Here is a 12,607-nt window from a genome sequence, read left to right on the forward strand (position 1 = left end):
AGTGTTATCATTACAACAAAACGGGTCATCTTCGTTCAGAGTGCTCAAAATTGCAAGGTAAACCCATAGGATTTGTTGGGATACACAAAGTTAGTGCAGAGGAAAAGATTCTGACTGAAAGTATAGCAGACCAGGCTTTAACGACAGCTGTGAATGTGAAACCAGATACTAAAACTAAGAGGAGTGTTGAGATTAAGAATAAAATACCTGAGAGATGTAATGACTTTTTTGTCAAAGGGGAGAGTAACTCCATATCCTGCAAGTGAGGCAGGAATCATTATACTCAGGGATACTGGAGCGACCCAAACACTCTTGCTGGGGAAAGATATGAGGTTTCCACCAGAGAGCGCCTTGAACGCTAAAGTTTTAGTAAATGGAATTGGCGGGGTGTGTATATCCATACCTTTGTATGAAGTATGCCTAGAAAGTGAATAATAACTGGGGTAGTAACTGCAGGTGTTGCCCACAGTTTACCAGTAAAGGGTAAGATCTACTCCTAGAAAATGATTTGGCAGGATCAAAAATATCAGTTTCTCCTATGGTTACAGAGGAACCATGTGAAATTAAGGAAACGGAGCAATTACAGGAACAAGTTCCGGGAATATTTCCTGCATGTGTAGTTACCCGAGCAATGGTTAAACAGGATCCACTGTCAGAGGTAAAAGGGGCACCACAAATAGATAATCAGGCATCTGAAGCCTTATTTGGGGATTTAGATAATTTAAATGAGATGTTTAACAGATCATCTATCACTGCAGCACAGCAAGCTGATCTAGAGATCTACCAAATAGCACAGACAGCTCTGTCAGAAGCTGAGGTGAAAGGAGTTCTGGAAAGCTTTTATATGGCAAATGAGGTTTTGAGGAGGAAATGAGGAGACTGCCTCATAGACCCGCCGACAAAGACTGGACAGTTGTTGAATAGATAGTGGTACCAGCTAAATATCGACAAGGATTATTAAGGTTAGCACATGACATTCCTTTTGCAGGACATAGGGGAATTCACGTAAGCAAGCATTATTACTGGCCAGGTCTTACAAAGGATGTAGGGCATGCCACACCTGTCAAACGGTGGGAAAACCACAACCTACCATAAAACCAGGAGATGAGGTATTAGTGTTGTTACCATCACAAGAAGAACCATTAAAAGCACGGATCAGTGGCCCACATAGAGTGATCAAAAGCGTGGGTAACTTGAATGACACTCCTGATTGCCAGATGAAGAACCGGTTGTGTCACACTAATTTGCTCAAATCATATTACTGCAGGGAGGGGGATAAGCCAGTACAGGTATGTCAGGTAATCTGGACTGTGGAGAAGGAAAAGGATAGTGAGGATGAGGCAGAAGTAGGTGTAGGAAATTCTCAGATTGAACCTCCAACTATCTTATCAGCAAATGCAGAATGGCTAGGAAAATTAAACAATAGGCTTTTACACTAAGAGGCAAAACAGCGTGAAGTCCTAACCAGGGTTTGTACAATGATTCAAAAGGTTTGTAGGGATAAGCCAGGATGTATAACCTTAGCCACACATGATGTGGCTATAAGGGGAGCCATTCCTTTAAAACAACATCCTTGTTGCTTAGGTCCAGACAGACAGGCCCAAGTGGAAGCAGAGGTACAATGCTTGCTGAAGGGCAGCTTAGATGAACCTAGTCAGGACAGCTGGAATTCACAGATGGTCTTGATGACTAAACCTGGTAGGACTTGCATGGACTCTAGAAAAGTTACTGTGGTAAAGAAGGTGGACTCCTACCCAAATTCTCATTTAAAGGACTGTAAGGACAAAGTGGGCAACACAATATGTCTTAAAAAGACAGATGTGTTGGAGGGATACTGTCAAATTCCTTTGACACCCCAGGGTAAGAAAAAATCAGCTTCTGTTACACAGTGTCAAGTGAGGCCATATAGGCTAAGGGGTACTCGAGAAACCTCTCAGAGAAGAGTGAACCCAGTAGTGCTCCTAGCTGTGCAGCTCACCTGGCTGAGGTGATGGACAAGAGGGACACTTGGAAGGAAAACACAAAACAATTGGAAGACTATGCTTGTAAATTTGAAATGGGTTAATTGGAACAACCTTTTTGAAAATTTAAAGCCAAAATGTTCTGGTGGAACTTGTTGCTGCAGTCTAAACATTTTGTTTTGAAATGTGTATATCTGGAAATGTGTGGAAGGGAAAACGTTTTGAAATGTGTATATCTGTAAATGTGTGGAAAGGAAAACGTTAGCGTTTTTTCAGTTTGTAATTTTTTTACCCATTGTAATGAAACGCATTTCAGGAACGGTGTTTATTCCGCTAGGGGCGGAGGTATCATGGTCCTGTAGTGTTTTTTTCCCGGAATATGCGGTTTGCATTTAAGGCTTGCAAGGGATCAGTATTGCTTTAAGAGCCGGCAAGCCTCAAGAGTTATAAGAAGGTGCATTTTTGTTGCCTTAGAAACAGCCATTTGGAGACTGCGATTCAAAGGGTGCATTCTCGATACCATGGAAACAGCCACTGGGAGTGAGCCTGATGTGATACATTTGTTACAATTCAGTTTGAGCTGGCAGTTAGTAAGACAGTTTGAAAACACAGACAGAAGACACAGAGGATACAGCTGTGATGAGCACACCTGAAAAAGAGCTCTCTACAATTTAAACGAAAGGAAGAGGATTTTAGTCTGATTATTATTATCTCTCAAAATTCGAAAAACATCAAGCAAAGACAGAGATCTCTGGTAATTTAAATTGAAGAAAGGAAAGCTAGACTGTGACAATCCTTTATCCCTTAAAAAACTCTAAAGTCAGATTGATTACAATGAAAGTGTTTGCAAGTTGTTAATTGTTGAAATTCGTTAGAGAAGGAAAACATCACCTACTGAAGTTAGGTTATGGACTGTTCTACTGTGGAAAAACCTTTTTTCCCACATCTGATGACTGTGAGGACTTCAAGCAACCTTGGACTGTAGATTTGCAAGGATTCTAATTTTTTCTATTTTAATTGTTGTTTATATCTTCATAGTGTTTAAGAATTTAGTTCTTTTAATTAAAGACTTAATTTGTTGATTTAAAGACACCTGGTTTGGTTAGACTCACTTGGGGGTTAATAGATGGTACAATTGGATGGGTCTTACTTTAACTTGGAAAGTTTTTAAATGATATGTTAGCCGACCTGTGGAATGATGGGATTGAATTAACAATGCATTTGGCCCACCACAATCAGAATCGTATATTTTGATTCAGGGCTTTGACAGGAGCGGTCGGTCGTAACAATGGTAACAGACAGTGTTAGAACAAGGGACAAAGGACCATGACCTGACCCATTTGACTTTTGATTGCCAGATGTCGAAGGTGGGGGGAGCCAGCATTCCAGATTGACTGCTAAAATAGCAGAATCCACAAACACAGAAGAAGTGGTCAGACCAGTTTTAGTCACATGCCTAGCTGGCTGTTGGAATTTGAATTTCCAACAAGGGATTTGAACTCAGAAAGCCGTGTGCTCCTGGAACTGAAGCAGAACCTCTTCAGTCCTGCCTGCCTCCATCTCTTTTCCATGGAGGCGCATCTTGTGAAAACACGTGAACCTCAAAGAGAGAAAAGTCTCCTGCATGAACAAGGTTTAAGAAGAACACTGGGCCCCGAAAAACAGCAAGACTACCTACAGTCAAGTGAGCTCGAAGCACAGTAAACAAGAAACTCTTCTGATACTGCCTCAAACTCCTCTCTACTGTATTTTTCCCTTCTCTTTTCTGTCCCTATCTGCATGTGTATATCGCGTGTACATGTTAGCGTGAATGCGTCGTATATCCGTAGGCGTGAACTGTATTAGAGTTTAAGTTTAAGTTTTAATAAACTTCACTTTTCTCCTTTAAACCTGAGAAAACCTGGTGTGTTAGTTTCTTTGCCTTATAATTGGAAAGCTGTGAACAAGGATTCACAAAAAGGGGGAGCTCAAAACACAGTGTGTTTAAAAAATAAAACCCTTTTACAATAAGACCAGTTGAAGATAGTTACAGACCCATAGACACCTTTCTCACCTGGTCATAACAGTAATTTGGGTGCTAGCGTCTGGAATTTTACCCACAAAACGAGAGAAATTGGAAGTGGGAAGCCAAATTGTTCCCAATCAAAAAGAGCAAGGTTTTAATACAGGTTTTCTTGTGGTTGTGTGTGATTGAATACTAACATGTCTGCAACTGAAGTGAGCAGCTCTCCAAGCCAGGGTGAGGTAACTTGGGATAAGTTAAAAGCACTGTCTATGGAGGAGCCGAGCAGTGCGGGATCACTGTACATGGCAAGGCTAGAAAGTCTAAATTCCTAAGGCTAGTGACTCATTATTTTACCCTTGAATCTGAAGAAGCAGAAGCAGGGTTAGAAGCAGAATCTGACAGGGTATTGTTAGCAAACAAATAATTTGAACAAAGGAGGAAAGAGCGAGGGAGAAGGAGAGAGCCTTCCAAAAGGAACGTGAAGAAAATGAAAGGCAGGAGAGAGAAAGAGAAAGAATATTCGGGAAAGAATACGAAGAAAGAGGGTTGAGGCGGCTTGAGTTGACTAGGAGGCGACAGAGTAACCCGAGTGAAAGTATGGTCAATATGATGGAGCACAATTCAGGGCTGGGTACAAGATTGCTAAAACTCGCTCAATTAATTCCAAAATTCAATGAGGAAGATGTGGAAGCGTTTCTTACGTCTTTTGAGAAACTAGCAAGGCAGCTAAAATGGCCAGCTGAGACCGGGTCCCTTTTAATACAAAGCAAACTAACTGGAAAAGCCCATGATGTTTATTCCTTGTTGTCAAATGAGAGTTCATCAAATTATGGACTGACCAAAAATGCTATCCTGGGGGTATATGAATTAGTACCCGAAACCTATCGGCAGAAGTTTAGAACCCTCAAAAAGCAAGCCAATCAAGCTTATCTGGAGTTTGAAAGAAGCAAGCAGCTGGCTTTTGACAAGTGGCTGAGTGCTTTAAAAATACAGCTCAGCTATGAGTCTCTCAGAGAAGTAATCCTTTTAGAGGAATTTAAAAACTCTCTCCCATTCTCAGTAAAGACCCATGGGATTCATGGGGCCCAGCAAGCGGCCGTTCTGGCCAATGAGTTTGCTTTAATTTATAAGTCGGTTTCGCAGGGGAGAAGCTTTCCTAATCACAACCACAAATCCAAAAAGGACAAAGGGTGGGAAGGTGATATCTGCAATACAGTCCTGGAAGAGAAAGGAAAGCAGAAGACATAGAGGGCCCTCCTCCAGCCAAAAAGGAAGGTGTTGTGAGCAAGAGTGATACCCAGAGACCTGTGTGCTTCCATTGTAATAAGGCGGGGCATTTAAAAGCTGACTGCTGGAAGCTAAAGGGGAAACCGGTCGGGTTAATCAGAGCACACCCACTCAGTGAAGACGAGGGCCTGATGGAAAACACAGAACAGGCTGTGGCATTAACTGCAGTAAGAGTGCAACCCAGGAAGCTTACTACGGCCAGTGCAGCAAAAGTTAATAGGATTTCTGAAGGTTATCAGGGTTTTGTGTCTGAAGGGAAAGTAACCCCATATCCCTCGAGTGGGGCAAGCAAGCCCATAGTAATTCTCAGGAACACAGGGGCCACCAGATCCATTTTACTGGGAAAAGGCCTGACCTTGCCCCCAGAGAGTGCAGTGAAACAACAAAATGGTGGTATTATAGGGCAGTGTATGCTTGTACCTGTCCACCGGATGCACCTGGAGTGCGATCTAGTTTCGGGACAGGTGACCGCAGGGATTGTCCTTAGTTTGCCTGTGGATGGGGTTGACCTGCTCCTAGGTAATGATCTGGCAGGGGTGAAGATGATAGACCCCCCCAGTAGTGAAAGAAAGACCGCAGGAGGTCAGAGAAACAGGGCAGTGGTAGGAGACGATCCTCTGCAGAGTCCCTGAACGTGTAGTGGATTATGCCATGATCAAACCAGCTCCCCCAGAGGAGACTGCATTAGCACTGCAGGCAAATGACCAAGAGGTCTGCCTGTCCGAGACTTTCTTTGGATAATTAGGAGACCCAGGGAATGAATTAAATGGATTTTCCCTAGCTGAGGCTCAGTGAGCTGACCCAGTATTGTGAGAGTTAGCACAGGCTGCTCAGTCTGAAAGTGAAGCAGACGGAGTCCCTGAGTGCTCCTATTTAAAGAATGAGGTACTGATGAGGAAATGGAGTTCTCCTCACAAACCTGAGAGCAAGGAGTGGACAGTAGTTCACCAGTTAGTGGTGCCACAGAGGTACCGGAGAGAAATATTAAGAAGGGCACACGAGACTACAGTGGCTATACATGCTGGTATACGAAAGACCAAAGCCCGCATAAGACAGCAGTTCGGCTGGCCAAAACTCCACAAAGATGTGCTGGAGTACTGTAGGAGTTGCCACATGTGCCAGGTTGAGGGGAAACCCCAACCTACAGTGAAATCTGCACCCCTAAGTCAAGTACCGGTGTTAGGAGGACCCTCCAGCAGAGGGCTGGTGAACTGTCAGGGACCCCGCCGAGAACAAAAGGGGACAGGCAGGCACACAGCTGGCAATGTTTAGACAGAGAAGGAGAAAATGTGACCAAGAGGGCAGGCTAAAGGAAGTCTGGGAAGAAACCCAGATGAAACCCCCTACTGTCTGGTCCACCAACCCAGAAAAATGTGAAAAGTTAGACCCCAAATCCCCGCAGACTCTAGAAGCTGTGAACAAGGATTCACAAAAAGGGGGAGCTCAAAACACAGTGTGTTTAAAAAATAAAACCCTTTTACAATAAGACCACGTAAAGACAGCAAAAGACCCCTAGACACCTTTCTCACCCATTCGTAACAACAGACAGAGAGGGAACATACCTGAGGGTACTAGAGAAATGCCTGGAGGCCACAAGCTTTTTTTTAAAACCCATCCATAAAGGTTTCATTGTCTGATATAAGGCAAAGAATCTCTGTGTTTGAACAGCAATGGACCACCATGCATACTTGCTTCACTTCCCGCAATCCCCCGATCCCCTACCTCCACAACCTCCATGTCCCCCGACCCCCCAACCCCTGAACTCCCCTCAGTGATCTCAGACCCCAGTCAACATGCTTTGCTTGCACCCTGCAATCTCTTCTCCCACATCATCACAATCTGTTTCCTCCAACCAGGAGGCACTATTCTCCACAATTTCTCCCTCCTTCCCAACCTGCTCTCTGCTCCTCGGTTGCAGCCTTGTGCTAGAGGCTCTCCCACCCAACAGGATGGCAATCTGTCAATTAGACAGAAACCTGGTGAAAACATTTAAAAGACATCCTGCAGTAAATATCTGCAGGACATCTGGGAAATTCATACTTCCAGGTTTCAAAAAATTGAGTCAAGATTAATTCGTAAGATTGTTAATGCACAAAGCATTTGAACTGGAAATTTAATATTCCTGGTAATAAGATTTAGAGAAAGGTGGAGGGGTTTCAGGAAGGAATGCCAGAGTGTGGAACCAAGTTGTTTGAAAGTGGCTGTCAGTAGTGGGACAAGGAAAGGATCTTGACTGGGAAGACAACATGCTTACAGATGATATCTCTAAGAGATAACATGGAGATGGAGAGGAGGATGGGGCATGGATGGATCCTTGGGGACTCCAAAGGTGGCAGTGCAGAGTTGGAAAGAGAAGCCATTGTTAGAGATGCTCTGGCTATGATTGGATAGGTAAGAGAAGAACCAACCAAGAGTAGAGTCATGGCAACACAGAGGTCGCTCGCCATATCGCACTCCAACCTAAAATATTCTGGAAATACATTTCAGGCAACTACACACCCATACATTAACTTTAAGAAGGAGAAAATTTACACTTAAATGCTTTATCTCAGTACATAAAGGCAGAAACTGGCTGAGAACGGGCAAATCAGTGGCTGGGCAGAATGTACCTAAGGGCAGGAAAGCAGATTCAAGCATAGATTGGGTCTTGATGATTGGAAAGAGACCAAGAATAATTGCATCCCATTCTCGTGGGCTCTCTTTCCCCATAAGTTTGCCATGCCCTGTTGCCTCCATTATTACCAGACCCTATTAATGCCCAATACTGCTAGACTTTAACTTCCAAAGCTCTGAGCCCATCCCTAATGCTCCCAGACCCTGGGACGTCCCTGCTCAGTGCACCCAGATCCCCTCTCCAAGTGATCTGTAGGAACTATATCCTTGATATCAGAACAATTTGTTTCTATTATATTTTAATCTTGAGAGTCCCTATCTTTATTATGTATAAAAAATAGTACTGCTACTTTGATACTCCATTTAATTCATTGGCAATCTTAATGTCAAAATAAAAAAATCCTCAAAGTAGGATTGTGCCTCTAGTTTTGCTGTGATTGTATAATCTGAGTATGCCATAATGAAAACTTCATTATAAGAACTGTTATCAGTATACTCAGAGGGGGAAACCTCAACGAACTAAAAGACATCACTAGAGTATAGTTTATTGTACTATCTGTGTCATTAAGTTACAGTTACACAATACTTTTTCTATTGTGGAAGGCTTTTTAAGAGGACATTTCTAAGTTGCATTTATATATATAAATTTGCCTCATGTCTCAATATTACCTAATTCCTAATCATCTGTATATATAATTTAAAGCTAAGTACATAATTTGGTGTTTAAAGTCTGGCAATAAGTGATATTTCCAAACTCAAATCAAACAAAGTTGTAAAATCCAATGTACAATTTTACTGCAAAATGGCCCCAATTGTTAATGAACTATACACTGCTGGATCATGAGGGATATGGCTTTCTCTTGAGCAGTCTGTCACAAACTTTGAAAAATGTATCACCTTTGTTGCACCAATGCTAGATCCTCTCAATAGCAACATTATTCTTCCTATGTCTTGGTAACAAGAACTGCGCACATTACATAGGATGGGGTCTACTAGTGCCATATAAAGTCACATTGCGTTACAATAAGTATCCAATAAGCTGATATTGCATTCTGCATTTCTTCTCCTTTTCCCAGTTGTAAAATCAAAATTGCTCATACCTGCAACAATTATTGTTTCCGCACATGAGTACCTCCCTGCCCCCACAGCAGATGGTACAGTAGGACTGGTAACCGTCATCATCGTATTGGTATGCACACTCCAAGAAGCAATTCTGCAAACAACCACAACATGATTTGGAATTTCACAACCAATGATTCAGTTGTACTTTCTTTAGCCGTTCGCTGCACCTCAAAATCATTGTGAGCTAGTGCAATGGTGCTGGCTGTTGGATTATCTGTGCCACTCAGTGCTTGGAGCATACCTTCAAATGGCTTCACTCATACATTTACAAACTCTTCCACCACATTAAGTTGTAATACCAAATTATTTTTGTATTTTTTAAAAATATCTGACCAAATAATAACATTCTGTTGGGATAGCCTGGGGTGGCTTTGAGGTACCAATATGCCATGTTACAGAGTTTAAGGATATGGGTTCAGGCCTGCTAACCTGCTGGGGTATCTGAGATGGTAAGTAGAGACAAGATGCTTCCCAGCAGGGAGGGAGAATCAGAAGTTAAGTAAATCTGTGGTGCTCTCAAGCACTTCCTAGAAGCCAACTCAATGAGTGACTTTGGTAGAGGCCTGAAACAGGCTACCGGCCCGTCCTCTCAGTCAGAAAATGGTGGGCGATGACCTAGAGAAAGGAAGAAAAGAGGACTGAAAGTAGATAATAATTCGCTTAAAGGGATATGCCCATGGTGGTGGTGGAAAGGGGAGGGGTTGTATTTTACATGTGTGTGTCCCACAGAGATTGGTTTGAAACTACAGCAGAAGAATAATCAATAAACAGTTTGTCTCGGTTGCAGTGATTTGACACAAGCAGATGCAATATAGACATGAAGAAGGGAAGAATCTTACACATCATGAGTAACTTCCCCCTTTCACCTTACATTTCACATCTGTTTCAATCAAGTAACTGTCTACTACAATCTATGGAAGATGCTCACAACCAGTTATTAGTTTTTAATTAATCTTGTTTTAAGCCCAATACTGTGTGGCACACACTGTGGTGGGGAAGTGGAAGATACTTTACATTTAAAGTACTTCCTCTTCCCCCCTCCCCCACCCAATATAGTCCCCATTAACCCTTTGAGTACTCGCTGTGCCTTGCAGCTTTCACAATATGCTCCTTGGGCCCTATTTTCAAATCTTTTGCTGTTTTGAAATGTTATTCACAGAGTGTTTGTTTTGGGCAAGTTGCGCTTGCAAAGGTTTTCATTTTTCTCCCCTTTGTCTGGGGCAGTCGCACAAAAAAAACTTCTGCAAAGGTTTTCTGCAGTTTTTGGAGGCAATTCCCGTAGGATTATCGCACTGAGGATGCGATATTCGAATCCCATAAACTGCCGCAAATTGTCAGGTTTGCGTGAAAATGACTTACCCCAGTTTTAACTTGCCGTAAGCCCTGCAGAAACAAGAAACATACATTAAAATAAAAAAAAAATGCGAATTTGTTTTACAAATGACAAGGCATGTGATTGTGTCTTGGGAAACAGAACAATGCACAAGAAATAACTTCTCACTCTGAGGGGGTCATCTTTCCAAATGTTTCACCAGAGTAAAAAGTGCCATTTTTGATTTTCTCCAATAAAACGATTGACAATTGATAGCGCAAAATATGCCTCTGAGCTAAAACTTGATTCATCAATGTGCAACAGTGTGCAATTTTGGAAACTTCCCAAAAACCTTCAAAAGGAAAATTTCACAAATGTTCTGCAGTGTAACTCTGCAAGCTGAGCAGTCATTGCGCAAACAAAAATGCAAACCATTGAAAATAGGGCCCATCACATTTCACATGTGAAAATGTATTGTTGAGTAGTATATAATTAAGAAAACTGTGTGAAAGCATGCATCAGGTCTTTGTTCATATTCTCATCCAAATAAACCAAAACTTTCATAAATTGTTATTTTTATTCACATATATCTAATATATTCAACAGTCCTCAAAGGGTTGGTTTCTCTTAATAACAGCTTCTCCTCCACATGTTCTCCATCCAGAATATGCTACCACCTGTGAAAGTTCCTTAACTTTATATTAGTGGAAACAGCATAACCCAAAATTTATGTGAACTCTGCCTTATATTTGTTTGTACAATAATACTAAAATAAAGCAAATCTGCACCTGACAAACTGAAGCTATTGTATTATACGTATTTGAGTAAAGCAGATATGAAATGGCCATGTGCCACTAAGAGAGATGGGAAAATCCCACATGTTATTATTACATTTCCTCCTATTGTTGTCGGATATATTGTACCTGCTCTATTCAAATAAATGTTTCACGGGCTTTAGAGATACTCTGATAGATGCATGTATCCATTATGACGTTGATACTGGATGATATCCACCTTTGTGTTTCCACAGTGAGGTGTATTCTAATTGGGTTAATGCCTCCATCAAAATAAAGGACTATAGAATTCAGTAAGGACACATGCACAATATTATGCAGTAATATCCATAACAAGTATATGTATGCCTGTATGTGACTGTCTCCAGTGAGTTATTCTCTAGCTATACAACTAACCAGTACAGTATCTGTGACATCAATCATGCCAAGTCAAAGATATGTTGTTTTACAGCAATAAGGGTATTATCAACAAAGTATGGCAGAAAATGTGACAAAAAAGTGTGACAGGAAATGTGAGCTATATGCAAGACTTTTAAGGTATTGTTGATATGTCTCAGTGACTTCTTTTTCCATATACCTGTATATGTCCATCTTCAGTAAGGTATCCTATCATTCAGTTATCTCAAACAAAACATAGTTTTCCTTAATTTGTGTCTACACATGTTTTACTTTTCTGTATGTGGAAACAAATTCTTTTTTTGAAATCCTCAAATAGCTACCTTGTAAGTGACAAGGTTAGTATTACAAAGGTTTTTAATTAGTGTAATTTATTAATAATTACTAATTAGAATAGTGCTCTGTGGACAAAGTCAGGCTGTGAGTTGTGTGAGAGATTTTATTGACGAGGGGAAAGAGGTGCTCTTTGCAGCCTTTCTTTTCTTTTTTGCCTTTTCAGCCTCCACGGTACAGGGAAAGAAGCTGATTGGCAAGTAACTGGTAAGTTATTCCACTTATTACATTAGCAACAGTTTGTTTATAAGGCTAAATAATGGCTGGTCAGCTTGACCAAGTGGAATGTGCCTCCTGCGGCATGTGGGAAGTCGTGGACGCACCATGTGTCTTAGACAAACACATCTGCAGCAAGTGTTACCGGCTGCAGAAGCTTGAGCTCTGGGTTTCGGAACTCGAGCGGCGGCTGGAGTCACTGTGGCGCATCTGCGAGGTACAGAACTATGTGGATAGCACTTTTCAGGAGGTAGTCACCCCAGAGCTTAAGAGAGCACAGGCAGAGAAGGACTGGGTGGCTGCCAGACAGACACGAAGGTCAAGGCAAGTAGTGCAGGAGGCCCCGGCAAGCATCCCACTTTCTAACCGGTATTCAGTTCTGAGTACCAATGGGAGAGAGGGTTCCTCTGGAGAGTGCAGCAAGAGTCACGACCAGAGCACCATGGGTGGCTCAGCTGTGCAGGCAGGGAGGAGTAAGGACAAGAGAGCAATAGTGATAGGGGATTCAATAGTTAGGGGAACAGATAGGTGTTTCTGTGGTCGCAGACATGATTCCAGGATGGTATGT

General features: G+C 42.0%; 1 protein-coding gene across 7 annotated transcripts in view; it reads right to left on the reverse strand.

Annotated features, from left to right (window-relative positions):
* dnmt3ab (DNA (cytosine-5-)-methyltransferase 3 alpha b) overlaps positions 1-12,607 on the reverse strand; it is a 718,146-nt gene that overhangs the window by 137,431 nt on the left and 568,108 nt on the right. For 4 of the 7 annotated variants that reach the window (XM_068023814.1, XM_068023858.1, XM_068023846.1 and 1 more), the window contains exons 16-17: positions 10,348-10,371; positions 8,967-9,079 (exon numbers count right to left, since the gene is read on the reverse strand). In XM_068023814.1, coding sequence (XP_067879915.1) covers positions 8,967-9,079; positions 10,348-10,371 — 137 coding nt within the window. The remainder of the gene's footprint in view (positions 1-8,966; positions 9,080-10,347; positions 10,372-12,607) is intronic. The other 3 variants (XM_068023838.1, XM_068023830.1, XM_068023822.1) reach the window with 1 other exon arrangement.

This window comes from Heterodontus francisci, chromosome 3, assembly GCF_036365525.1.
Source record: "Heterodontus francisci isolate sHetFra1 chromosome 3, sHetFra1.hap1, whole genome shotgun sequence".
In the NCBI taxonomy this organism is placed as follows: domain Eukaryota; kingdom Metazoa; phylum Chordata; class Chondrichthyes; order Heterodontiformes; family Heterodontidae; genus Heterodontus; species Heterodontus francisci.